At 52.8% G+C, this 27,882-nt stretch overlaps 1 protein-coding gene across 1 annotated transcript; it reads right to left on the bottom strand.

Moving 5' to 3' along the window:
• Positions 1-573: 573 nt before the first annotated feature.
• On the bottom strand, positions 574-27,016 carry LOC127039744 (hydroperoxide isomerase ALOXE3-like). The gene is made up of 14 exons (XM_050933600.1): positions 26,574-27,016; positions 18,706-18,910; positions 17,858-17,942; positions 16,467-16,581; positions 13,657-13,756; positions 13,114-13,286; positions 11,257-11,400; positions 7,594-7,785; positions 7,201-7,287; positions 5,116-5,285; positions 2,709-2,830; positions 2,103-2,203; positions 1,323-1,493; positions 574-850 (listed from the first exon to the last, which is right to left on the bottom strand). Exons 1-14 carry the CDS (start codon positions 26,718-26,720, stop codon positions 671-673), a joined length of 1,992 nt encoding a protein of 663 aa, XP_050789557.1. The 5' UTR covers positions 26,721-27,016; the 3' UTR covers positions 574-670.
• Between the last annotated feature and the right edge of the window lie 866 nt (positions 27,017-27,882).

Here is a 27,882-nt window from a genome sequence, read left to right as displayed (position 1 = left end):
GACCAATCCCCAAACAGCCCTCTCTAGGATTGAACTCACAACCTTAAATTCAGCAAGCCAAGGCTCAAACCACAGAGCTATCCCTTCCCAGGCCTTCATTGCTGATCAGGATTAATTAAAGCTGTCCTTTAACCCCTTCCTGCCCAGTGCAGGGTTTGGGGACACAGGTATTTTGCTACCCATAGACACGACTTGGTGTTGGCTGCATGATTTCACTTAAGCCTTGTGCCTCCCTGCGCTAACTCATAAGACCATGCTCCTCTCCCAGAGCTGGGAAGAGAACCCAGGAGTCCTGGTTCTCAGCTGCCCCCTACTCTAACCACCAGCCCCCTCACTCCTCCCAAAGCCAGCAAGAGAACCCAGGAATCCTGGCTCCGAGTCCCCCCTGCTCTAACCACCAGCCTCCACTCCCCTCCCAGATCCAGGGGGAGAACCCAGGAGTCCTGGCTACAAGTCCCCCCTGCTCTAACCCATCAGCCCCCACTCCCCTCTCAGATCCAGGGGGAGAACCCAGGAGTCCTGGCTCCCAGCTCCCTGTGCTGTAGCCCACTACACAGAATCAGCCATTCAGAGTGGAATTAGTATGTGGTTTATTGCCCCCGGATAGGATCGCAGGGACAGCATTGCCAGCGGCTGCATGGGGCCCATCCCTGGGGCTCGCCGGTCGAGCTCAGATCGACGTGCTGTTCTCGATTTGGAGGGGATCCAGGTAGTGGTAGGGGATGGGCAGGGATTTGTTCCTCTCTTGGATCTCCTGGGAGATCTGGGCCAGGCGCCCCTGGAAGGCTGCAATCAGCCGCTTGGGTTCCTCCTCCGTGAAGTGCTCGTCGGGGTACGTGCCCAGGGATCTCTGCAAGGGAACGGGAGAGCGGTGAGGGACAGCACGGAAGGGCTCCATCACCTGGTGCTGAGATGCAGCCACCTCTGGGGTGGGGCGGCTGGTTACACAAGGATCCCTCACGTGCCCTAGAGCGCAGGGAAGGTGTTTAATGGCTGTGTAGCAACATTGCAAAGAGTTCAGGCCAGGGAGGGAAGGAGAATCCTGTGGCCGGTTGAAACAACACGGTGGAATTTATGTGTTGCTGGGCCGGGACACCTGGGTTCATGCCCCAGCTTGTGGGAAATGTCAGCGGGTCCTTTATTCTTACCACAAGGGGGTGGGGCGGGGGGAAGAACTCAGCTGAACGGCTCATTAAAGAGACACCCCCAGCCACAGCCCAGTGCCCCCTAGCACCACCCTGGGGCCAGCCCCGCCTGCCAGGGGAGAGCGCCCACTGCGAAGCCCCCTGCCCCACAGCCCCCTATAGCTCCCGTGTCCTCACCGAGTCCCCTGGCTCGCAGCAGATGACCCAGAGGGCGAAGAGGCCGTTGCTGGTGCTGTTGACCTCCGGGATGGTGTCCAGGTAGCTCTCCAGGGAGGAGGTGCCCTTGGCCTGGGGTGGGGGGTTCCTCATAGAGGCCGGGAAGTTGGGCATCCAAGCGCCAAACTCGTACTGCAGCCCAGAGAGACCCTCACAATCAGAGCAGCCGGGGACCCCCCTAGCCCAGCCGGGGATCCCCTCGTCACCCCGCCCAGGGGGCACCAGCACAGGGAAGGTCTGGCTCAGCCAAGGGTTCTGGGCATCCAGGGCTTGGTCAGTGTCTCACCCAAGGGCAACGGTTAGGAAAGTCAAGGGGGGGTTGGGGGTGCTAAGTGTGGCAGTAGGGGAGGGTGTTAGGGGGCTGGAGCAGGGTCCCATGGTGTCTGGGGTCTCACTGGGTTTGGGTGCTGGGTGGGGGATTGGATGCTAGAGCAGGGTTCTGGGGATGAGGTGTCAGTGGGGTGGGGGACAGACTGGAGGTATTGGTGGCTGGACCCCAGGGCACTGTGGGGGGCAGGATGGGGGTGTCGACTGGACCCTAGGGCCCTATTGGGGGGGCAGGGTGAGGATGTCAGTGGCTGGACCCCATGGCCCCATGGGGGGGTGCAGGGTGGGGGTGTCGGTGGCTGGACTCCATGACTGCATGGGGGGGTGCAGGGTGCGGGTGTTGGTGGCAGGACCCCAGGGTCCCGTGGGGGGCAGGGAATGGGGCCCCAAGCACCCAGGCTGGCCTCTCCCTACCTGCCCGTTGTTGAGGGCGGCATGCCGGGCCGAGCAGCAGTAGATCCACATGGTCAGGTACTTAATGAGCTCAGGGATGCTCTGCTGGGACGAGGGAAAGCCTGCGGGATGGAAAACAGGCATCACTGACCCGGCCTGGCCCTGTTCTGTGGCCTTGGGCTGGGACCCCTAGAGCCGGGTTCGATGCCTCCCTCTGCCGGAGCCTCTCCCGGTGAGTCACTGTCCTGCTCGGGGACTCAGCTCGGCCAGGCGCCATCTCCCTGCCCTGCCCGTTCCCACGGCTGGGCGGTTCCCAGTCACCCCACAGCCCCTTCCCACCACTGTAATCCAGGCCACCCTGTTCCGGCAGGGTCGGACACCTTGCTCCCCATCCGAGGGTCAAAATCCCTGCCTGCAGGGCCACTTGATACAAGCTGGGGTCTGGCCCCATTGACTCCAATGGACAGATGCCCATTGACACCAGCCAGGATCTGTCCCCATTGACTCCAATAGAGAGATGCCCATTGACACCAGCTGGGATATGGCTGACAGTCGTTTGTCCTCCTGAGACATGCATGGAGCCCCGTGACCAACGGCTGCAGAGCTCTGGGTTCACATGGCCCCTACCGGACGCCTCATTCCCCAGGAAGCCTTCACGGAAGATCTCATCTGCCCAGGCCTGCAGCTCGCAGTCGGCCAGGACGTGGGCGTCGCTGTGGTAATAGTGTCTGACAATGCCAGAGACAAAGCTGGAAAGAGCAGAGATGTGTCGACCTGGATGGGTCACTGCAGGCCACATCACTCCCAAGTGCACCAGTGTCACTCAGCTAGCATCACCAAACAGCCCAGTGGTACCATGCACCCTGGCCGGTACCTAGTGTCCCCTTCACTTCACCCTTTCCTAGCTGTGGGAGCATGGCCTGGTGGCTAAGCCGCCGGCCTGACCTCCAGGTGATCCTGGATCTTGTTTACGGCAGAGCTGAACTTCTCGTTTCAAACTGGACTTGCTCCTGTGGAAGTCAACACGTTAAACAAGAGTCGCCACTGGCACAAAATGTCTTGGCTTGACTGAAGCCAAATGTTTCCATTCACCCCCAATGAGACCTTTCCCCGGAATTTGGTTTTGGATGAAATTCCCAAAAGTTTGACTTTTCCTCTCCATTGTTGTGTATTTACAAGTTTTCATTCATTTTTCCTAAGCCAACCAATCTACCACACAAAGTAAGTAACGGGGGTTAGGATAAAGGCCGGGGAGGGGATGTGACATATCTTCAGTGTCTACATTGATCATAGACCTCTAATAAATCAGCCCAAATTGCTTTGAATTTTTCATGCATTCCCTTTCTCCGGAATGCCAGTCATTCGTTAGCTGTGTGATCAGCCAGATCGCCAAGCCAGGCATCAGTATTTGATGGGGGTTGACTTTTCCATTGCGTTAGGGTTAATTTTTTAGTGCCCAAAGCTGTCCCTTGGCACCACGCTGCCTTGTTACCAGGGAACCTCCAGGTATCAGGAATAGAATCTGTGACACACTGTACGTCAAAATAGCTCCCTGGAAAACCCATACGCCTCATTCATATATAATTGTGATATTTCATACAAAGCATGGCATGTACGATATCATATGAAAGGTCATGACCTGCTGCAACCCATTGTTCTTTCCAAATATGTATATCATTAGTGTGTATGAAGTTATGAGATTTTGCTGGGTGGCTGTTACTGAAATATGCTGTAAATGTGCGAGTGACATATAAAGAACTTCCCCCACCCAGGAGGGTGTTCAACGACCAATAATAAGCAGGAGAGTTGTAATCCAGGGATTTACAATGCAATGAGGGCTGCCCAAGCACCACACAATGGGGACTGTTCCACTCTCTGACGCAGTTGCACAAGACCCACCAGGGGGATTGTTCAACCCAGTGACTCAGCAAAGCCCACCAGGACATCCAGTAGGCTGAGAAAATTGGTTGATCTAAATGCTCATAGACTCATAGATTTTAAGGTCAGAAGGGACCATTATGATCATCTAGTCTGACCCCCTGCACAATGCAGGCCACAGAATCTCACCCATCCACTTCTATAACAAACCCCTAATCTATGTCCGAGTTATTGAAGTCCTCAAATTGTGGTTTGAAGACCTCAAGCTGCAGAGAATCCTCCAGCAAGTGACCCATGCCCCTCAACCTTCTTTTGGCTAGGCTAAACAAGCCAAGCTCGTTGAGTCTCCTTTCATAAGGCAGGTTTTCCATTCCTCGGATCATCCTAGTAGCCCGTCTCTGTACCTGTTCCAGTTTGAATTCATCCTTCTTAAACATGGGAGACCAGAACTGCACACAGTATTCCAGATGAGGTCTCACCAGTGCCTTGTACAACGTTACTAACCCCTCCTTATCTCTCCTGGAAATACCTCGCCTGATGCATCCCAAGACATCATTAGCTTTTTTAACAGCCATATCACATTGGTGGCTCATAGTCATCAAATGCTGCCTAGGTAATAAGGGTTATGATTTAGACTGTGCGCTCATCCTTTATTTTTTTTGGTAACTACCTCTAACATCTTATGCCTGCCATGTATAATCACTAAAAAACTATCTTTCTGTAGCTAATGAACCTGTTTTATATTTTACCTAAAACATTTTGCTTTGGTTGAAGTGCTCAGGAAATCTCAGCTCAGGTACAAAGACGGGTGCATGTCCTCTCCACAGTGAGGGAGGGGCGGACTGGGTAATAAACTGAAACTGGCCAGGCTTCTGACCAGGGCAAGGTGGTGTAGTCCTGGTGTGCAAGGCTGGCGAGTACTAGCTGGTGCCCTTCTCTGTGTGACTCATGACCAGCTCAAGGAGCATTCATGCCGTCTAGCTGAGTGTGTGGGGGTGTCTTTCAAAAAGTGCCTTGTAGGAAATTCCAGGTGTTTTTAATTCAGACTTCTTTACGTGGCAGGAAAGCCGTGTTTCCAAGCAACTCTGAGCTGGTGGGGATTTTCCACATGCCGTCTGCTTCCTCGCCCCCTTCTGCCCCAGCTCCTGCTTCTTACCTCTCAATGGCCGACCAGATCTTCAGCCCATCATCCCTGTAGTAATAGTTGGGGATGCAGTCAACCCCACGCTCTTGGATGTCATCAGGTAAGCAGAGGGAGTTGTAGGTCAGGCAGGACATGCCCTTGGCCATCAGCACCTTGGTCCCCTCGATCCCCGAGCCCATGCCCTGGGAAGGGACCAGAGACAGAGCCTTCAGCCTCTGAGCCAGCAGGCCAGGGGGCGGGTTAGAATGAAATACCGCCATGATCTATTTCAGCGCAACGAGACAACCGACAACACGCCCCATGACAAATGTGCCTCCCCCATGTTTCACTTTGCGTTGTACCCCAAAAATGACCAATCACTCGCAACCTCTGGTGTTTGTCCAACCAGTTTTTAGAAACCTGCAATGATGGAGATCCCAAAACCTCTATGCTTCCTCCAGAGTTAACTATCTTTAGAGAGAGAAAGCTTTTCATAATATCTAACCTAAATCTCCCTTCTTGTGGATTAAGCCCATTACTTCTTGTCCTGCCTTCAGCAGGACCAGAGAACAATTGATCATCTTCCTGTTTGTAACATATTTCAAGACTGTCAGGTCCCCCACTGGTCTTCTCTCAGGACTAAATATGCCCAGTGGTTTTTTTTTAACCTGGCCTCATAGATCAGGGTTCTAAACCTTTTATCATGTTTGTTCCTCTTTTCCAGACTCTCTCCAATTTGGTCACATCTATCCTAAAGTGTGACGTCCCTCCACACCCCCATCCCCACCCCCCTGTTCTCCAGCTGAGGTCTCACGAGGGCCAGACAATGACCTCCTGGGTTTTACACAGGACACTCCCGTTAATACAGCCTAGAATGAAATTAGCCTTCTTCCCAACTGCATCTAATTGTTGTCTTATATTCCACTGTTTTATATTCCACTATAACTCCCAGATCCTTTCGAACAGTACGACCCCCGGCAGCCAGTTACATCCCATCGTGCAGTTGGGCATTGGAGTTTTCCTTCCTCAGTGGTGGACTTTGCACTTGTCTTCACTGAATTTCAGCTTGTCGATTTCAGCCCAATTTTCCGAGCTGTCGCAGTCGCTTTGAGTTCTAATCCTGCCCGTTGAAGTGCTTGCAACCCCTCCTGACTTGGTGTCAGCCACAAATTTGATCAACACACTCTCCACTCCATTATCCAAGTCATTCATGACCAATAATGAATAGTGCCGAACCAAGCATGACCTCTTGTGGGACCCCACTAGATTCCGTTTGACAGCTGACCATTGCGAACCCACTCTTGGCGTCTGGTCTTTCAACCACCCATAGTAATTCCATCCAGCCCAAATTTCCCTAGTTTGCACGTGGGATGTGTCAAAAGACTAAAATCAAGATATAAATCAAGATATATCACGTCTACTGCTTCTTCCCAGCCACTCAGCCAGCAACGCTGTCCAAGAAGGAAATTAGATTGGTTTGGCATGATTTGTTCTTGACAAATCCATGTGGGCCATTCTTTCTAACCCTATGATCCATCCTTGATGGTTTAATAACGTGTTCCAGTATCTTCCAGTTAGACGGACTGGTTTATAATTCCCTGGGTCCTCTTTGTGCTTCTTTTCAAAGAAGATGCCATATTTGCCCTTTTCCAGCTCGCTGGGACCTTACCCGTCCTCCCGGAGTTCTCCGAGTTCATTGCGAACAGTACTGACGAACTGAAGGCAGAGGCTGCATCTGCGGAGCCGTACAGTGCAAACTCTGGGACTAACTGAGATGGAGGCTGGCCCGAAGGATCTGCTCTCTGGGAGGTTCCCGATGTGATTTTCATGGCGAGACAATACGGGAAGAGGGCTTCAGGGGTTCCAGGTGAGGCCAATACTCGGGCAACAGGCGCATTTTACTCCCAAGTACATGGCTCTGGGAGGGGAGTGGGGGCTGGTGGGTTAGAGCAGCGGGGGCTGGGAGTCAGGACTCCTGGGTTCTCTCCCCGGCTCTGGGAGGGGAGTGGGGGCTGGTGGGTTAGAGCAAAGGGGGCTGGGAGCCAGGACTCCTGGGTTCTCTCCCCAGCTCTGGGAGTGGAGCTGGGTCCAATGCCCCTGACCGTGGGGTCCTCTCACCCTTTCGATGACCCCTCTACGTCTGAGTAGCATGGTCCTGGCCATAACGTTGATGTGCAGCGTGTAGCGGGTGTGGGGCAGCAGCAGCTGGGGGATAAGAGACATGGGGTGGGTGAGGGCAAGCAGGGAGCCACCCCTCACCCCAGCAGTGGCTCCTTCTTCCCCATCATTGGGGAGGTGCTGGACCATGATGGGTAGAATGCAGCCAGCATGGGGCACGCCCAGCCTGGCATGCTGGGCACACACACCCCACCGGGCACGCACACGTGCAGCTGGGCACAGGTGGATGCCAGCAGTGGGGCCTGATTGGTACGCTCCCCCTGCTGGGCTCTTCTCTCCCGCACATCTGGGCACAGCTGGCTTGGGGAGGAGGCAGCGCGACCCCTCTCTCACCTTGAAGAGCGGGTGGCACATGGGCAGCTGGCGCAGGGTGGCCAGGGTGAAGACTTCGTCGAGCAGCAGGTGGCTGACGGACTCGTGCACCAGGAAATCGGCGTAGCGCACCCAGGTCTTGGCCAGGATCCAGTCCCACTCGGAGTCGCTGGGCAGGAAGATGGGGCTGTCGGGGCCTGGGCACTGGCTGAGCTGCAGGGGGAAAGACACAGGAGGGCTGGGGTGGGGGCTGGTGCAGCCCGGGGGTGTGAATCCTGCTGCTTCCCCAGGGGAGCTCAGGAATTGAGACCCAGGTGCCAGGATGAAGGGACATGATGGTGCAGCAAATCCAGTTTAAGGAAGAGGAGACCCGCAGAGCTGAGCTGCACACACACAAAACTGGGCACACGCATACAGCTGGGGTGTGCATATACACACAACTGGGGTGTGCATACCCTCCCCTTCCCCCTAGCTCCTTACTCCTAACCCTATGCTATATCCTACCACTAACCATATTCTTTACCATAGTCCTAATTCCTTACCCCAACCCTACTCTAAACCCTAACCCCTAAATGTACTCTATACCCCAACCCTAATTCCTTACCCCAACCTCACTCTAAACCCTAACCCCTAAATGTACTCTATACCCCAACCCTAACTCCTTACCCCAACCCTACTCTAAACCCTAACCCCTACATGTACTCTATACCCCAATCCTAACTCATTACCCCAAACCTACTCTAAACCCTAACCCTTAAATGTACTTTATACCCCAACCCTAACTCCTTACCCCAACCCTACTCTAAACCATAACCCCTAAATGTACTCTATACCCCAACCCTAACTCCTTACCCCAACCCTACTCTAAACCCCAACCCCTAAATGTACTCTATACCCCAACCCTAACTCCTTACCCCAACCCTACTCTAAACCCTAACCCCTAAATGTACTCTATACCCCAACCCTAACTCCTTACCCCAACCCTACTCTAAACCCTAACCCCTAAATGTACTCTATACCCCAACCCTAAATCCTTACCCCAACCTCACTCTAAACCCTAACCCCTAATTGTACTCTATACCCCAACCCTAACTCCTTACCCCAACCCTACTCTAAACCCTAACCCCTAAATGTATTCTATACCCCAACCCTAACTCCTTACCCCAACCCTACTCTAAACCCTAACCCCTAAATGTACTCTATACCTCAACCCTAACTCCTTACCCCAACCCTACTCTAAACCCTAACCCCTAAATGTACTCTATACCCCAATCCTAACTCCTTACCCCAACCCTACTCTAAACCCTAAACCCTAAATGTACTCTATACCCCAACCCTAACTCCTTACCCCAACCCTACTCTAAACCCTAACCCCTACATGTACTCTATACCCCAACCCTAACTCCTTACCCCAACCCTACTCTAAACCCTAACCCCTAAATGTACTCTATACTTCAACCCTAACTCCTTACCCCAACCCTACTCTAAACCCTAAATGTACTCTATACTCCAACCCTAACTCCTTATCCCAACCCTACTCTAAACCCTAACCCCTACATGTACTCTATACCCCAACCCTAACTCCTTACCCCAACCCTACTCTAAACCCTAACCCCTAAATGTACTCTATACCTCAACCCTAACTCCTTACCCCAACCCTACTCTAAACCTTAACCCCTAAATGTATTCTATACCCCAACCCTAACTCCTTACCCCAACCCTACTCTAAACCCTAACCCCTAAATGTACTCTATACCTCAACCCTAATTCCTTACCCCAACCCTACTCTAAACCCTAACCCCTAATTGTACTCTATACCCCAACCCTAACTCCTTACCCCAACCCTACTCTAAACCCTAACCCCTAAATGTATTCTATACCCCAACCCTAACTCCTTACCCCAACCCTACTCTAAACCCTAACCCCTAAATGTACTCTATACCTCAACCCTAACTCCTTACCCCAACCCTACTCTAAACCCTAACCCCTAAATGTACTCTATACCCCAATCCTAACTCCTTACCCCAACCCTACTCTAAACCCTAAACCCTAAATGTACTCTATACCCCAACCCTAACTCCTTACCCCAACCCTACTCTAAACCCTAACCCCTACATGTACTCTATACCCCAACCCTAACTCCTTACCCCAACCCTACTCTAAACCCTAACCCCTAAATGTACTCTATACTTCAACCCTAACTCCTTACCCCAACCCTACTCTAAACCCTAAATGTACTCTATACTCCAACCCTAACTCCTTATCCCAACCCTACTCTAAACCCTAACCCCTACATGTACTCTATACCCCAACCCTAACTCCTTACCCCAACCCTACTCTAAACCCTAACCCCTAAATGTACTCAATACCCCAACCCTAATTCCTTACCCCAACCCAACTCTAAACCTTAACCCCTAAATGTACTCTATACCCCAACCCTAACTCCTTACTCCAACCCTACTCTAAACCCTAACCCCTAAATGTACTCTGTACCCCAACCCTAACTCCTTATCCAGCCCTACTCTAAACCCTAACCCCTAAATGTACTCTATACCCCAACCCTAACTCCTTACCCCAACCCTACTCTAAACCCTAACCCCTAAATGTACTCTATATCCCAACCCTAACTCCTTACCCCAACCCTACTCTATACCGTAACCCCTAAATGTACTCTATACCCCAACCCTAACTCCTTACCCCAACCCTACTCTAAACCCTAACCCCTAAATGTACTCTATACCCCAACCCTAACTCCTTACCCCAACCCTACTCTAAACCCTAACCCCTAAATGTACTCTATACCCCAACCCTAACTCCTTACCCCAACCCTACTCTAAACCCTAAACCCTAAATGTACTCTATAGCCCAACCCTAACTCCTTACCCCAACCCTACTCTAAACCCTATCCTCTAAATGTACTCTATACCTCAACCCTAACTCCTTACCCCACCCTACTCTAAACCCTAACCCCTACATGTACTCTATACCCCAACCCTAACTCCTTACCCCAACCCTACTCTAAACCCTAACCCCTAAATGTACTCTATACCCCAACCCTAACTCCTTACCCCAACCCTACTCTAATCCTTAAACCCTAAGTCCACTCTATACCCTAACCCCTAAATCAACTCTATACCCCAACGCTAACTCCTTATCCCTAAACCTACTCTATATATTAACCCTACTTTATACCCCATCCCTAACCCTTATCCCTAACCCGACTCTGGACCCTCACCCTAACCTTACCCGGCCCCGCTGCGGAAGGGACAGACAGTGCAGGCACCTGCATCGGGATTCAGCTCCGGGGACAAAGGGCTGGAGTACAGAGCCAGGTGCCAGTGAGACTGTAGAGACCCACACGCTGCAGGCGGAGATGGGGGTGGCACAGAATAGTGTGGGGGGGGGGGGCTGGGAGCTAGGACTCTTGGGTTCTCTCCCTGGCTCTGGGAGGGAAGTGGTGCTGGGGGTTAGAGCAGGGGGGGCTGGGAGCCAGGATTCCTGGGTTCTCTCCCCGGCTCTAGGAGGGGAGTGGGGACTGGTGGGTTAGAGCAGGGGGGGCTGGGAGCCAGGACTCCTGGGTTCTCTCCCTGGGCCAGTCCCTTAGATGGCAATGCCCAGCCGTGGGACTGTGTAGGGATGGGGGCTGCATGAGGGGCCCGCCAGGCAGCGTGTGGGGGCTGTTACCTGAATGGCAATGGGGACGAGCTCCCTGGAGGGCTGCAGGTGCAGCAGGCAGAGGGGCGCGGCGATGTACTGCTGGTAGCCGTTGATCGTGTTGGCTGGGATGCCCTCCAGGATTTTATAGTCAGCGAGGAAGATGTTCCCTTTCTGCAAGGCACAGGGGGAGCAGAGCAGAGTGCTGGGGCCAGTGCATCCAGCGGTGCAGAGCGGGGACCCCAGGGCATGGGAGAATGCTGGAATACCAGTGCTGTGAGCTTCCCCGCAGCAGTGCCCTCTCCAGTGCTCTGAGCTTCCTCACAGCAGTGCATCTCCCAGTGCTGTGAGCTTCCCCGCAGCAGTGCCCTCTCCAGTGCTTGAGCTTCCTCACAGCAGTGCCCTCTCCCAGCGCTGTGAGCTTCCCTGCAACAGTGCCTCTCACAGTGCTGTGAGCTTCCTCATAGCAGTGCCTTTCCCAGAGCTGTGAGCTTCCCTGCAGCAGTGCCCTCTCCCAGTGCTGTGAGCTTCCCCGCAGCAATACCCTCTCCCAGCGCTGTGAGCTTCCCTGCAACAGTGCCTCTCACAGCGCTGTGAGCTTCCCCGCAGCAGTGCCCTCTCCCAGCGCTGTGAGCTTCCTTGCAGCAGTGCCTCTCCCAGTGCTGTGAGCTTCCCCGCAGCAGTGCCCTCTCCAGTGCTGTAAGCTTCCCTGCAGCAGTGCCCTCTCCCAGTGCTGTGAGCTTCCCTGCAACAGTGCCCTCTCCCAGTGCTGTGAGCTTCCTCACAGCAGTGCCTCTCCCAGTGCTGTGAGCTTCCCTGCAGCAGTGCCTCTCACAGTGCTGTGAGCTTCCTCATAGCAGTGCCTTTCTCAGAGCTGTGAGCTTCCCTGCAGCAGTGCCCTCTCCAGCACTGTGAGCTTCCCCGCAGCAGTGCCCTCTCCCAGCGCTGTGAGCTTCCCTGCAGCAGTGCCCTCTCCCAGCACTGTGAGCTTCTCCGCAGCAGTGCCCTCTCCCAGCGCTGTGAGCTTCCCCACAGCAGAGCTTCTCCAAGCACTGTGAGCTTCCTCGCAGCAGTGCCTGTCCCAGCGCTGTGAGCTTCCTTGCAGCAGTGCCCTCTCCCAGCGCTGTGAGCTTCCTCGCAGCAGAGCTTCTCCAAGCGCTGTGAGCTTCCCCACAGCAGTGCTTCTCCCAGCGCTGTGAGCTTCCCTGTGGCAGTGCCCTCTCCCAGCGCTGTGAGCTTCCTCGCAGCAGTGCCTGTCCCAGAGCTGTGAGCTTCCTCGCAGCAGTGCCCTCTCCCAGCGCTGTGAGCTTCCCCACAGTAGTGTCCTCTCCCAGCGCTGTGAGCTTCCTCACAGCAGTGCCCTCTCCCAGCGCTGTGAGCTTCCCCACAGCAGTGCCCTCTCCCAGCGCTGTGAGCTTCCTCGCAGCACTGCCCTCTCCCAGTGCTGTGAGCTTCCCCGCAGCAGTGCCCTCTCCCAGCACTGTGAGTTTCCCCGCAGCAGTGCCTCTCCCAGCGCTGTGAGCTTCCCCACAGTAGTGTCCTCTCCCAGCGCTGTGAGCTTCCTCACAGCAGTGCCCTCTCCCAGCGCTGTGAGCTTCCCCACAGCAGTGCCCTCTCCCAGGGCTGTGAGCTTCCTTGCAGCAGTGCCCTCTCTAGTGCTGTGAGCTTCCTCGCAGCAGTGCTCTCTCCCAGCGCTGTGAGCTTCCCCACAGCAGTGCCCTCTCCCAACACTGTGAGCTTCCCCACTGGCTCTGGAATTGGGCCCGCTGGACACCTTTGATCCGTGGCTGCTCGTGCCTGGAGCAACACTGGGGAGAGAGTTGAGACCATGGCTGAGGTCAGACCATGGCTGAGTCCCTCCAGGGGTGTCCCTGGCACCCCACTTACCTCCAGCTCGTCCTGCAGGCTGCTGCTCTCCCCCAGGGAGGAGGCCACCATGGCCGGCGTGACAGGGAAGTTGCGGGGGAGCTCTGTGCAGCGCCGGATCATCATTGGGTGGACCCCGTTCAGGAACTGATACCCGAAGAACGTGTCCTCTCGCCAGTGTGCCCGCACGTATTCTGGGGGGACATGGGCAGGGCAGCCACGGGGTTAACGTGTCAGGCCGGGACTCAGGGGAGCCGGGTTCGAGTCCTACCCTGGATGCCTGGGGCAGCTTTCGGAGTCTCTCGGGGCCACGGCCTCCCCACACTGGAGAACGGGGCTAACGGTCCAGCATGAGGGGGCCTGATCTTGGTGGGAGTCTGGGCAGCACCTGGCACAAGGCTGGGGGGTCCCTGATCGTGGTTGGGAGGCTCTGGGCAGGGCCTAGCACAAGCAGCGCTGGGGTCTCCAGTAGCTTGCATCACACCTGTCCCAATCACCCTGCTCTGTGGGGGGGCTCCGGTGGGCCCAGGCGAGCAAGACTCGGGGTGGGGCTGGGTCACCTACCTGTGATCGGGGTCTTGTTGAAGCAGAAAACCTTGTTGATGTCGTCCAGCTTCGCCCAGGAGTTGGTGCAGCTCAGGAAACCCTTCAGCCGCAGCTCCACCTACCTAGGGAGGGCAAGGCAAGTGTGTGAGAGCCCTGAGGGGGGGCTTGGGATGGGGATGGCCTTTTCTCCCCCTGAGAAAGAGGCATAACAAATAGGGCCCCCCTTTCTTCCCCCCAGAGATGCACTGGTGGCAAAATGGATCCACACTCGGAGCAGCTTCCCCCTGTCAGAGCGATGGGCTCAGGCTCTCAGCAGACTCAGGCAGCATGGCTGCATTGGTTACACCTGGGTTTTCAAGCTCTTCTCCCCTACAGCAAGGACTAGAGTGAGTAATATGGGATGAGGGGTATCTGGCGATGGATAGATAGAAAGATAGATTGATTGGGGGGAGTGGAGAGATTGAGAGAGAGAGAGAAAATGGATGTGTATGGGAATAGATAGAGTTAGGGTATAGAGTAGGGCTAGGGGTAAGGGTTAGGGTATAGAGGAGGGTTAGGGGTTAGTCCCTGGGGCTGGGCCTTGGGGGCTGGGGTGCACACACACACACACACATCCCTCCCACACTGCAGGAAGGTGGATGTCTTGGGGAAGGGTCAGAGTTAAGGTTATGGAAAGGCGTCAGGCTACCTGGTCAGGTTAGGGCTAGCGAGGACTATGGGGCATAGGTGGAGTGAAAGAAAGGGTATGAGATAAGGGTTAGGGAAGGATTAGGGAAATGAGATAGTACAGGGTTAGGGTTAGGGTTTGGGTTTAGTCTCAGGAATGACCTGGGCTGTGGGGGCCGGCAGTCACGCATTGACCCCGTGCTCGAGGAATGGGGAGGTCTTGATGAAGGGTTCAGGTTACTGTGTCGGGTTAGTGTATAGGGTTGTATATAGGGTTATGATTAATGTATAGGGTTAGGGTTACTATATAGAGTTTTGTATAGGGATATGGTTAGTGTACAGGGTTGTGTATTGGGTTAGGGTTACTGTGTAAGGTTGTGTATAGAGTTAGTGTATAGGGTGTGTATAGGGCTAGGGTTAGTTTACAGGAATAGCATTACTATATAGGGTTAGGGTTAGTGTACAGGGTTGTGTACAGGGTTAGGGTTACTGTACAGGGTTAGGGTTACTGTGCAGGGTTAGTGTACAGGGTTAGGGTTAGTGTATAGGGTTAGGGTTAGTGTACAGGGTTGTGTACAGGGTTAGGGTTAGTGTATAGGGTTAGGGTTAGTGTACAGGGTTGTGTACAGGGTTAGGGTTAGTGTACAGGGTTAGGGTTAGTGTACAGGGTTGTGTACAGGGTTAGTGTACAGGGTTGTGTACAGGGTTAGGATTAGTGTACAGAGTTAGTGTACAGGGTTAGGGTTAGTGTACAGGGTTGTGTACAGGGTTAGTGTACAGGGTTGTGTACAGGGTTAGGATTAGTGTACAGAGTTAGTGTACAGGGTTAGGGTTAGTGTACAGGGTTAGGGTTAGTGTACAGAGTTAGTGTACAGGGTTAGGGTTAGTGTACAGGGTTAGGGTTAGTGTACAGGGTTGTGTACAGGGTTAGGGTTACTGTACAGGGTTAGGGTTAGGGTACAGGGTTGTGTACAGGGTTAGGGTTACTGTACAGGGTTAAGGTTACTGTACAGGGTTAGTGTACAGGGTTAGGGTTAGTGTATAGGGTTAGGGTTAGTGTACAGGGTTGTGTACAGGGTTAGGGTTAGTGTACAGGGTTGTGTACAGGGTTAGGATTAGTGTACAGGGTTAGTGTACAGGGTTGTGTATAAGGTTAGGGTTAGTGTACAGGGTTGTGTACAGGGTTAGGGTTAGTGTACAGGGTTACTGTACAGGGTTAGGGTTAGTGTACAGGGTTGTGTATAGGGTTAGTGTACAGGGTTGTGTACAGGGTTAGGGTTAGTGTACAGGGTTAGGGTTAATGTACAGGGTTGTGTACAGGGTTAGGGTTACTGTACAGGGTTAGGATTAATGTACAGGGTTGTGTACAGGGTTAGGATTAGTGTATAGTGTTAGTGTACAGGGTTACTGTACAGGGTTAGGGTTAGTGTACAGGGTTGTGTACAGGGTTAGGGTTAGTGTACAGGGTTGTGTATAGGGTTAGAGTACAGCGTTGTGTACAGGGTTAGGATTAGTGTACAGGGTTGTGTACAGGGTTAGGGTTAGTGTACAGGGTTAGGGTTAGTGTATAGGGTTGTGTACAGGGTTGTGTACAGGGTTAGGATTAGTGTACAGGGTTAGGATTAGTGTACAGGGTTGTGTACAGGGTTAGGGTTAGTGTACAGGGTTAGGGTTAGTGTACAGGGTTGTGTACAGGGTTAGGGTTAGTGTACAGGGTTAGGGTTAGTGTACAGGGTTGTGTACAGGGTTAGGGTTAGTGTACAGGGTTAGGATTAGTGTATAGGGTTAGTGTACAGGGTTGTGTACAGGGTTAGGGTTACTGTACAGGGTTAGGATTAGTGTACAGGGTTGTGTACAGGGTTAGGATTAGTGTACAGGGTTAGGGTTAGTGTACAGGGTTGTGTACAGGGCTAGGGTTCGTGTACAGGGTTAGGGTTAGTGTACAGGGTTGTGTACAGGGTTAGGGTTAGTGTACAGGGTTAGGGTTAGTGTATAGGGTTGTGTACAGGGTTGTGTACAGGGTTAGGATTAGTGTACAGGGTTAGGATTAGTGTACAGGGTTGTGTACAGGGTTAGGGTTAGTGTACAGGGTTAGGGTTAGTTTCTAGGGGCAGGCGCTGGGATCGGGTCTGGCCGCGGGGCAGCAGCACTCACGCGTTCACCCCACGCAGCAGGAAGTTGGTGCTCTTGGTGAAGGAGTACATGGTGTTACGGTCCAGCTCAATGACGTTGTCCACCGCCAGGCACCGGGGCAGTCCAGGGGCGTATTCCTTCCACCTGGGCATGGAAAGACAGCAGGCGACGTTAGCCCTGGCCTGCCCCTGTGTGACGTTATTGACACGAACTGTGACCATATAGACCATTGTTGCAACCAAGCCCCTGTAGTGTCAGCAAATCTTGTACAAAGAGAGGTCAAATAAGGTGTCTATAAGGAGGGTATGGTCTGCTGGTTATGATTATGCTGTCTGTATGCATGTGTCATTTTTGTATTTAAAGTTATAAGTATCGGCTCTATACTGTCCGTAGTTCAAACTTGTGCTATGCTTTTGGGTGACACCCCAGACAAGTTGGCATCAGCTCTGCCTAGCCTGCTTGGTGGCCCATTAAGGCCCATCAGCTGTACAACTGACCCACTGAGAGAAGGCAGATACGCCTTGTGACTCAGCAAAGCATGCAGGGACCTGCCTATGGCAGAGCTCTAAGGTTTTTCTGTGCCACGTGCTGGATAGAGTGTCCTTGGGACAAAGAAAGCAAAGACCACATGGCAAGAGACTGTAAAAGGCTGATGCCTCGTCTCCCTCTTGTCTTCAATCCTGCTTCGTACCTCTGAAGGGACTTTGCTACAAACTGAAGCTCTGTACAAAGGACTGAATGACCCATCCCAGCTGTGGATGGACTCCAGAAACTTGATTTGAACCTGGAGTTTTTTCCATCACTGCGACAAGCCTGAACCAAGAACTTTGCCATTACTGCCTGTAATTGATTCCTTTAATCAGTTTTAGCTCTCATCTAGATTTCTTTCTTTTATGAATAAACCTTTAGATTTTAGATTCTGAAGGATTGGCAACAGTGTGATTTGTGGGTCAGATCTGATCTGTATATTGACCTGGGTCTGGGGCTTGGCCCTTTGGGATCGGGAGAAACTTTTTTATTGTATGGGGGTATTGGTTTTCATAGCCATTTGTCGCCATAACGAGTGGCACTGATGGGGATACTGGAGTGTCTAAGGGAATTGCTTGTGTGACTTGTAGTCAGCCAGTGGGGTAAACCGAAGTCTTTTCTGTTTCGCTGGTTTGGTTTGCCTTGGTGTGCGAAGGACCCCCAGTTTTGGGCTGTAACTGCCCTGCTCTAAAGAATTTGTCCCAAACTGATACTCTCAGTTGTGTCCCGCCAGAGGCAGCATCGATACATCCTGCCCAGCCAAATCCAGCCACCCTCAACCACAGTCCCGGGCTGGCCCGTCCTGCAGCTCCTACCTCTCCCTCCCGCCCTGGGACCCCGTACAGGCCTGGGCCCCAGGGAGCTCTCCCAACCCCCACGGGATCTCACTCACCCATAGCACTTGCGTCGGTGCGTCAGCTCAGCCTGCCGCTGCGCCAGCAGCAACGGGCAGTCGGCATCATCGCAAACCGTCTGGCCTGGGGGAGAGGAGAGAACGTGAGAGAGAGAGACAGGGGTGTGTATGGGATAGATAGATAGATAGATAGATAGATAGATAGATAGATAGATAGAGTGTGTGTACGGGGATGGATAGACAGAGGGGTGTATGGGGATGGGTAGATGGAGGGGGTGTATAGGGATGGATGGAAAGATAGATTCATAGATTCATAGATTCTAGGGTTAGAAGGGACCAATGTGATCATCTAGTCCGACCCCCTGCACAAAGCAGGTCACAGAACCCTACCCATCCACTTCTATAACAAACCCCTAACCTATGCCCGAGTTATTGAAGTAATCAAATTGTGGTTTGAAGACCTCAAGCTGCAGAGAATCCACCAGCAAGTGACCCATGCCCCACGCTGCAGGGGAAGGCGAAAAACCTCCAGGGCCTCTGCCAATCTGCCCCAGAGAAAAATTCCTTCCCGACCCCAAATATGGCGACCGGCTAAACCCTGAGCATGTGGGCAAGACTCACCAGCCAGCACCCAGGAAAGAATTTTCTGCAGTAACTCAGATCCCATCCCATCCAACATCCCATCACCAACCACTGGGCATACTTATCTGGCGATAATCAAAGATCAATTGCCAAAAGTAGGCTCTCCCGTCATACCATGAGAGATAGAGGGGTGTGGATGCGAATGGATAGATAGAAGGGTGTGTACCGGGATAACTAGCTTGCTATGATCCTAAGCAGCACTAGACCAACCCCCATGTGCCTTCCCCCAGCCTGCAGCCCCCTACCTTTGCCCTCCCGCAGCTCCAGGGTGCGGTAGCCCTCGATCCACTGGTAGCAGGGGAAGCGGTAGGTCTGGCCGTGGGGGGAGATGACCTCCACGAAGCTGCAGTACCAGTTGTCGGTGGGGTAGAAGGAGTAGGGCTCCTTGTGGAGCCGCACCAGGACGATGTCCCCCAGCCAGCGCCGGCAGCACAGCTGGAACTCCTCCACCTGCAGCGGGGCGGGCGGGGGGGACGACAACCAGAGCGTGAGGGTGTGACTCAGGGGTTAACCGTCAGCCTCTGTCTCCCCCTCCCCAAATAAAATACTTGCTGACCTCCGTTGTGTGGAAGTCTCCAAGGAAACACAGCTCGGCTAAGTCACTGTTGCAACTACTGTTCTGCTCAGCACCTGCCTTTCATTAGCCCGGAGGTAGAGGCCAAGTTTTCCGGTTTGAGGTGGCTCAGCATAACCAAGCAGTGTATAGGAGAAGGGCACAATCCCTTTAAAGCCTTTGGGGGGTGCCCACCGTGCTTTAGAAGCTGCCAGAAAAGGGTCAGAGCAGCCGCGTGCATCTAAGCTCGGCCTCGGTTAAAGCAGAAGATGATGTTCTGCCCCCCGCCCATCCAAGCTGGCAGAGAAAAAGGGCTCAGAGGTAGTTTCAGCACATCAGGTGACAGTCCCAAGGGGGTCTCTGTGACCAAACCCATCACACCCCACCCCCCAGGGCCCCAGTATTGAACCCCGGCCTGCCAGGTCCTCGGGCACCCTCCTGAGCCGTTGCACCTCCTTGAACCTGCAGCCCCAGAGCAGCCACGGCCCAGGCCCCCGATGGGCTGGGTTGGCCACGCTCTCTGTGGGTACCCAGACTGTAAAGACCCCAAGAGCCAGAGGAAGCTGGCTGAGTGACAGACTGATGCCTGTTGAGGTTAGGCCTCAGCTGGAGTATTGTGTCCAGTTCTGGGCACCGCATTTCAAGAAAGATATGGAGAAATTGGAGAGGGTCCAGAGAAGAGCAACAAGAACGATTAAAGGTCTTGAGAACATGACCTATGAAGGAAGGCTGAAGGAATTGGGTTTGTTTAGTTTGGAAAAGAGAAGACTGAGAGGGGACATAATAGCAGTTTTCAGGTATCTAAAAGGGTGTCATCAGGAGGAGGGAGAAAACTTGTTCACTTAGCCTCCAATGATAGAACAAGAAGCCATGGGCTTAAACTGCAGCAAGGGAGATTTAGGTTGGACATTAGGAAAAAGTTCCTAACTGTCAGGGTAGTTAAACACTGGAATAGATTGCCTAGGGAAGTTGTGGAATCTCCATCTCTGGAGATATTTAAGAGTAGGTTAGATAAATGTCTATCAGGGATGGTCTAGACAGTATTTGGTCCTGCCATGAGGGCAGGGGACTGGACTCATGACCTCTCAAGGTCCCTTCCAGTCCTAGAGTCTATGAGTCTATGCCTGATGCCTCACCCAGCCCTGCCCCATGGCTTCGCCCAGCCCTGCCCCACTGCCTCACCTGATCTCCACCCAACCCGCTGACCCGGCCCCATGCATCAGATCTTCCGGCCCTCCATGAAAACTCCAAGCATCATCCCGGATGTCTCCGATACTGATCAATCTCCCAGCTATCCAACCCCTTGAATCTTGCTCTAGACCCCCGCTCCCCGCTTAGCCCGCCGTGTCCCCCAGGCATTACGGTGCCTGTAAACTGTTCCCCTGTGATCTCCAGCCCCAGGCACTGGCTACTCACCAAAACATCAGGCCTGCCATCCCAAAGGAGCTGCAGCTTGGGGCTGGCATGGCCCTTAACACTGCTGCAGTGAGATCGAGTACTAGCGAAAAGGAGACGGAGTTCATTTTCCGTGTAGATGCAGATCGTGAGTCCGGGTGTTGGCCTCTAGGGTCTACCGTGAAACATATCAACGCCAGTTCGGCAGCGTCTCTTCTGTCTCTTTAGACACCAGGCTGTGACTCCCCCAAGGAATACAGCAACTTCTGCACTTGGATGGGTCCAACGGGCCCATCCAGCCCAGTATCCCGTCTCCCACTGTGCTGCGGAAAGCTGCTCAGTTTGAGTGAGAAAACCCACAGAGAAACATTTTGCAATAATCTTCCCCCAAGTAAGGGTCTCCCTTGGGAACTGGCTAGGGACCAGGAACCGCAGGGCAGACAACCCTTGTTTACTGCAGCAGGTGGAAATCTGGATGATATTACAGTGACTTACTGCATTATTGAATCCCTCTGCTCAACCCTGCTCAACTCTACCAATTAGTAGCAGTGAATCCTGGGGTGAATGTAAAGCCTTTTAATCCAGTTACGTTTTTGCTGCTTTTGTTGAATGTCCTGTTATTTACTTATCAATTATTATTATTATATTCATAATATTAATAGAAGAAGAGGTCACATTTTCCAGATTTTTTCTGCCCCGCAAACAGAAGAAATGCAGTTTTTAAAAAAAAACAAAACCCAAAACCCTAGATTCTCACAGATTCACATGACTCCAGGTGCTTGGGGCTTTAAGATATACCCCAAAGATCACATGATGCGCCAAAAAGTCAGACGAGTTAGCAATGCTGTAGAAATGCCAGCGCTGTTAACTATTTCAATACTATCCACAAACGTTCACACACTGTCGGTGTACAGGCTTGTTTGTCAGCCTGAGATTGAATTTGGGGTGTGACTTTTTGAATACACTCAGATCTTATACCAATATGTGTAAACAAAAGACAAAGATTAGGGGAGTGCACGGCAGGTATATTTGGGCCTGCTAAGGAGGAGGAAGGGGGAAATAGGGAAGAGGGACACAGGCCGGTCTCTGCTGCGTCAGAGCTGGGAAGGGGAACATGGGGAACCAGACACTGCCAGCGTGTAGAGCACTTTGGACAGTTGGCCGCCTGCTTTCCGTCCACAGGACGAGAACCCTCTACACACTCCCATCGGGACTAGGGTGCACAAATGGATCTGTGGAACTCATTGCTGTGTGCAAATGAACCAGCCCACACTACCTGGTTCCATACCACGTGCTCAAGCCGGTGTGGACAATACCCCGTTTGCCTGTGAATATCCCGTGGACTCATAACACGGACAACACCCCGTGAAACCTGCAGGACCAGCTCGCTGTCACTGCCAACGGGACAAATTTAAAATATACACTCCAGAATGGTGTTAAAAGAGCTTGGCCCTGTCAAAGGAGGAGAAGCAGTTCTGATGGTGGCCCGGATGTTGGCCTATATTACCATGATCAGGGCTCCCGATGTTACTGTGGATTATTATGGCTCTTGGCCTGCTGATAAGTAGGCTAATGTCTACCATGGTGGTTAAGGGACAACCACTAATTATCATGGAAGAGGCCCCCCACCACAGTGGGACAGATAACCCCAACCCAACCTCTCGGGCACACCGTGATGGGGCGTCTGGCACACTCGTTGGAATATGGATGTCCACACGAGGGAAGGTGCAGGGCACAGGGGGCAGTGGGGCAAATGGAGCATCAGCACATTCCACCTTGATGCCTGGACCTATCAGGAAATGTGCTGCCACATGTCCTAGGCTTCTCCTGGGATACCTTGGCCAGCAGATCCCAGAAGAAAAGAAAGAGAAAGGGGTGGAGTGTGAGGATATAGGCTTGTTCGTCAGCCTGAAATAGAATTTGGGGTGTGACTTCTTGATCCTTATACTAATACGTGGGAAGGAAAGACAAAGACACGGCGTGCTCCATCGGCCCAAAGCCAGATGGGGTGATAAGAGATAAGAGACAGTATTGGATTCACCATGGTGCTGGGCCCACGGTCCAAAGGGGCCTCGCCTCGGCCGGCTCTTCTCTGCCCCCAACTCTCTCCTGTGGGGGCAGGAGCTGGGTCCTGCCGGCTCCTGCCTCTTCCCCCCTTGGGAGCTGCCACTTGACGTGCCAAGACTACCTCTGCCCCTGCCTTCCTGCCCTGTCAGTTTAAGATTTCAGGGCCCTGCCTGGTTTGAGCCAGGCCTGCTCACTTGCGTCAAACCCAGACCCAGGTCTGAATCGCATCCCCTAACAGCTGGTAGGCTTACCTGAAAGCAGCTCACAGAAGCGTTCTTGTGTTTAACACTCAGATGCCCAACTCCCAGTGGGGTCGGAACCCAAATAAATCCATTTTACCATGTATAAAGCTTATACAGGGCGAACTCATGAATTGTTCACCCTCTATAACACTGATAGAGAGATACGCACAGCTGTTTGCTCCCCTAGGGATTAATACTTCCTCTGGGTTAATTAATAAGTAAAAAGTGACTTTATTAAATACAGAAAGTAGGATTTAAGTGGTTCTAAGTAGTAATGGACAGAACAAAGTAAGTCACCAGGAAAAATAAAATCAAACACACACATCTATGTCTAATCAAAGTGAATACAGATAATCTCACCCTTAGAGATGCTTAATTAGGTTTTTCCTCAGACTGGACACCTTCCAGGGTTGGGCACAATTATTTCCCCTCTACAGCTCTTGTTCCTGCTCAGGTGGTAGCTAGGGGGTTCCTCATGATGGCTCCTCTCTCCCTTTGTTCTGTTCCACTTATTTATAAATCTTCTGCATAAGGCAGGAATCCTTTGCCCCTCTCTGGATTCCCACCCAGGGCCGGCTTTAGGCCGATTCCCCTGAATCAGGCCCCACGCCTAAGAGAGCCCCACACCAGCGCCTAAGAGGGCCCCACACCTTAAAAAAGAGCGCCTAACTTAGGCGCCTTTTTAATTTTTACTCACCCGGCGGCGCTCCGGGTCTTCGGCGGCATTTCGGCTGCGGGGCCTTCAGTGCCGCCCAAGATCCGGAGCGAGTGAAGGACCTGGTGTCGAAACTATTCGAATCGGGCCTCGCACTTCCTAAAGCCGGCCCTGTTCCCACCCACTCCTTGTCAACGGAAAGACACTGGGTTAAAGATCGATTCCAGTTCAGGTAATGTGATCACATGTGATTGTAAGACTCCAGGAAGGCCTGCCTGCAAACAGAGCCAGCCACAGTTAATTGTCCTAGTGAAAGGGAGCCATCAAGATCCCAAACCACCATTAATGACCCACACTTTGCATAACTACAATAGGCCCTCAGAGTTATATTTCAAATTCCTAGTTTCAGAGGTTTATCACCTTCCTCTGCAGCGTGGGGCACGGGTCGCTTGCTGGAGGATTCTCTGCAGCGTGAGGTCTTCAAACCACAATTTGGGGACTTCAACTCAGACATAGGTTAGGGGTTTGTTATAGAAGTGGATGGGTGAGATTGTGTGGCCTGCTTTGTGCAGGAGGTCAGACTAGATGATCATAATGGTCCCTTCTGACCTTAAAGTCTATGAGTCTATGATACATTTATGCAAATAGGACGATCACACTCAGAAGATTATAAGCTTTGTAATGATACCTTACAAGAGACCCTTTGCATGAAGCATATTCCAGTTACATTATATTCACTCATTAGCATATATTTATAAAATCATATAGAGTACAACGTCACCACCCTTCCCCCTCCCTGCCCCCAAACAGCTGATCACCTGCGCCCCGGAGGGGGAGGGGAGGAGTTGCAGGGCGCTGGCTGCAGGGGGAGGAGATGGAGAAGAGATGGGGGCTTGGTCTTGGGGAAGGGGGTGAAATTAGGGCATACCCCCTTCAGCCCCACGACCCCAGCTCACATCCCCAGCCCTCTGCCCTGACCCCTGCACCCCCCCACACCCTGACTCCTGCACCTCCTCACAGCCCCACCCTGAGCACCAAACAGTAGCTCCTGCACCACCACCCCCACATTCCCACCTGCCCCCCTCACACCAAATGGGAGCTGCCCCAGGTAAGCGCTCCACACCCCAACCTCCTGCCCCAACCCTGAGCCCCCTCTTGCATCCCAGAACCTGCACCCCAATCTCCAGCCTGGTCCTGCACCCTAACTCCCTCCCAGACCCTGCACCCCGTGCTCAGTGCAGAGAAGTGAATGGGCAGAACCAGGGAGAAAGTCGGTACCCGCTTTATGTGAGTGGGGACGGGGGGATCCTGTTTACCCCCTCCCCAGCCCTGCGCCACTGCGGTTGTGGGGGGGAGGTGGAGGCATATGACACAGAGAAGAGCCTGGTTTTCCCCAGGACACAACCTCACTCCTTACCCCTCCGTAGTGGTGCTGGTGGGGGAGAAGCAGCCGGGGAGGGGCAGAAGCAGCCGGGGAGGTTATGGAAACCTGCCGCTAAGGAGGGCGAGGCTTGTTAGGAGCCGGAGGGGAGGTAGCTGCTGGGGCAGAGAAGATATAAGGAGCGGCCAAGCCAGGGAGGAGGACTGGCTCCCAGGCATAACACCAGAGATCGAGCAGTGCTGGGCAGGCTCAGGGGAGCGGAGGGGGAGCTTTGGCCTGTTATCTGCTCAGCTGGGCAGGGAGGCTGCAGCTAGAGGGTCTCTGGGTGGGGTGGGCCTGGGTCCCCCCCTGGCACTGCACCTGGCCACAGAGGAGCAGGGACAATACAGACTGCACCTTGCCCCTGCAGCGAGAGGCCAGACTTTGGGTTGTGGTTGGCCCCTGTGGCGGGCTGCTGTGACCCCCAGAAGGGGACTGAGGAAGAGGTAGTCGGCATTGCTGGGGGGCAATGTCCTGAAGAGAGCCCCGCCAAGCAGGGGAGCAACCCGGGTCTGAAACAGGGGAGTAGAGCAGGCAACGGGCAGGACCCCCCCCTGCAGAGGGTGCTCCGGAGCTGGACTGAGCTAATCCCCAGAGCAAGGGGTGAGTCCTCCGCACCGTTACACCCTCCCCAAGGGGTACAAAAGCGGTGGGACAAAGACCCCAGACTCACGCCCCTCCAAACAGAACCTGACCATAAGTGGTAAGGAGTGGGAGCAGGGGCGGGCATGGCTGGTATATTTGGGGCTGATAAGGAGGGGGATGGAAACGAGGAACAGGGACGCAGGCCGGGCTCTGCAGTGTCAGAGCTGGGAACAGAGCCCTGGGAAATAGACTCTGCCAGCGTGTAGAGCGATGGGTGTTTGCTTGGAACTAACCCCAATAAACATCTCACTTTCTGTCTGCATGGCAAGAAGCAGGGGAGGGGGTGAAGGGAAAGCCCCCTAACACGCACCATCCCTCAGCGTCCCTCCCAAACCATCATGGGGAAACTGAGTCACAGAAAGGCTTTCACACAGGAAGACTGCGGTAGCAAAGGGACTGGAACCAGGATCTAGCATAGCCCTGGCAACTACTCTAACCACTAGACAATCCTCCTCACATAATAGAATGAGGACATTGAATGGATTTTTCAGTTCTGGAATTTCCAACAAAGTTGGGCCGAGGGGGAATTCACTTCTGGTCAAATCGAAAAAATGCAAATTTTGGCAAATCTGAAAGTCAGGGGACATCATTTTAAATAAAATGAAACATAAAAGAAATGCTCATTGCCTAGAAAAATTGAACACTTTCATTTTGAAAATGAGAAGACCAAAACATTCTGTGTTTTTTTTTATTTTGGAACTCAAACAGTTCAATGGAATCAGTGCAAATTTGTGAAAGGTCATGCCAAATAGCCATTTTTCACCACAAAAAAAATTACAGTTGAAAATTTGCACCCCTTTCTCCTCTCTAGCATAAGCTGTAACATTCTCACAATAAAAGCTACCAGTCTCCTGTCATAATCACGTGACTCCAGGCACCAGAGATTTAAGAAAAAACACCAACTATTTGGAGATATTTTAAGCTGCACTTAGAAAACCTGAACTACGCAACCACAAGGACTAGAAACTTCAATTTTTTTTTCAAATGAATGCAGAGTCACCCAGAGTAACCCCATGATTCCAGAAGCTGGGGATTGATGATCAAACAGCCCCAAGTCACGAGCATTGGCGACCCCTCCACATTTTCTACTGGGAGGTTCTGTCCCCAGAGCCTGGCCGTGTTCTACTAGTACTCACCGCCCCAGGGTTGAAGTCCTTCCCGCAGTTGTCGAGGAGCTTCTTGTCGCTCTCCTCGTGCGTCCCCACCAGGGTGATGGAGATGGAGCTGAAGGTCCCGGCTAGGAAGAAGTTCCCGGTGGCAACGTGGACTTTGTAGGTGCCCATCGTAGTTGGTGAGGCAGGGAGGAGCGTATCTGGCAGGATCCCTTGTCTGGCTTGCCGGAGATCCGGTGTTATCTCCCAGTCCTGCCTCGCTGCTGGTTTTTATATTGCCCTCATTAAGCAATTGGTGATGTGAGTGGTGAGTTCTTCCATGGATCAACCACCCCCAGCCCAGGGGGTTGGACACAGGCAAAGGGCGGTGAGGCTGACTTGGCTAATTTTCATTTCCAATGAATGCTTAAGGACGCCTCCGCTCGCTGCCCACACAGGGTGATAAAACAAAGCGGTGACAGCCCAGGGACTCTTAGGGGGGCCCTAAATTAGAGAAATCCCATGACATAGTTTTGGGAGGCACATTATGGGTTCTTCTTGCTGCTTCACAAAATTCAGTGGGTGATGGGGGGGCCTTCTTATCAGAGAGCTGGTAGCAGGGGATGATTTTCAGGCAGTCAATCTGTAGTCAATAGAGAGATACCAGCAGAAGGCTCTGGAGCGGGGAGAAGGAATAATGCAAAAGAGATATATTGGAATTGGAAAAAGTACAGAAAAGGGCAACAAAAAAGATTAGGCGTTTGGAACAGCTTCCGTATGAGGAGAGATTAATAAGACTGAGACTTTTCAGCTTGGAAAAGAGATGACTAAGGGGGGCGGAATATGACAGAGGTCTGTAAAATTATGGCTGGTGGGGAGAAAGTAAACAAGGAAGTGTTATTTACTCCTTCTCATAAAGCAAGAACTAGGTGTCACCAAATGGAATTAATAGGCATCCAGGTTAAAACAAACAAAAGGGCGTATTTCTTCACACAACGCACAGTCAACCTGTCAAATGCCTTGCCAGATGTTGTGAAGGCCAAGGCTTAATCTGCAGCGAGGTAGATTTATTTTAGATATTTAGAAAAACACTAACAATCGTTAAGCTCTGGAATACCTGGTTGGTCCTGCTTTGAGCAGGGGGTTGGACTAGATCAGACCGGCAGCGCGGGCGGCAGACAGGGCTGCCGAGAGCGGGTTCAGGCTCCAGTGAAAACAATTTTTGGGGCCCCCCGGCAAGGGTGCACCAGCCAAACAGGGCCGATGAAGCCGAGTCCCGATAATTTGTACCGGCCTCCCACCCCTCTCATCAGCCCTGGGGGCAGACAGATCCCCAGACCGGCAGCGGCTAAGA

The sequence above is a fragment of the Gopherus flavomarginatus genome, chromosome 23, assembly GCF_025201925.1.
Source record: "Gopherus flavomarginatus isolate rGopFla2 chromosome 23, rGopFla2.mat.asm, whole genome shotgun sequence".
NCBI classification, from domain to species: Eukaryota; Metazoa; Chordata; order Testudines; family Testudinidae; genus Gopherus; species Gopherus flavomarginatus.
Note: the sequence above shows the minus strand (reverse complement) of the source record. Positions and strands in the feature narration are given on the sequence as shown.

Bases quoted from the DNA above. Each gene is read 5' to 3' on its own strand.
- LOC127039744 (XM_050933600.1), bottom strand. From the start codon at position 26,720: ATGGGCACCTACAAAGTCCACGTTGCCACCGGGAACTTCTTCCTAGCC. The intron at 7,786-11,256 runs GTAACAGCCCCC...TTCCCCCTGCAG, and splicing joins TCGTCCCCATTGCCATTCAG to CTCAGCCAGTGCCCAGGCCC. The intron at 7,288-7,593 runs GTGAGAGAGGGG...CTTATCCCCCAG, and splicing joins TGTGCCACCCGCTCTTCAAG to CTGCTGCTGCCCCACACCCG.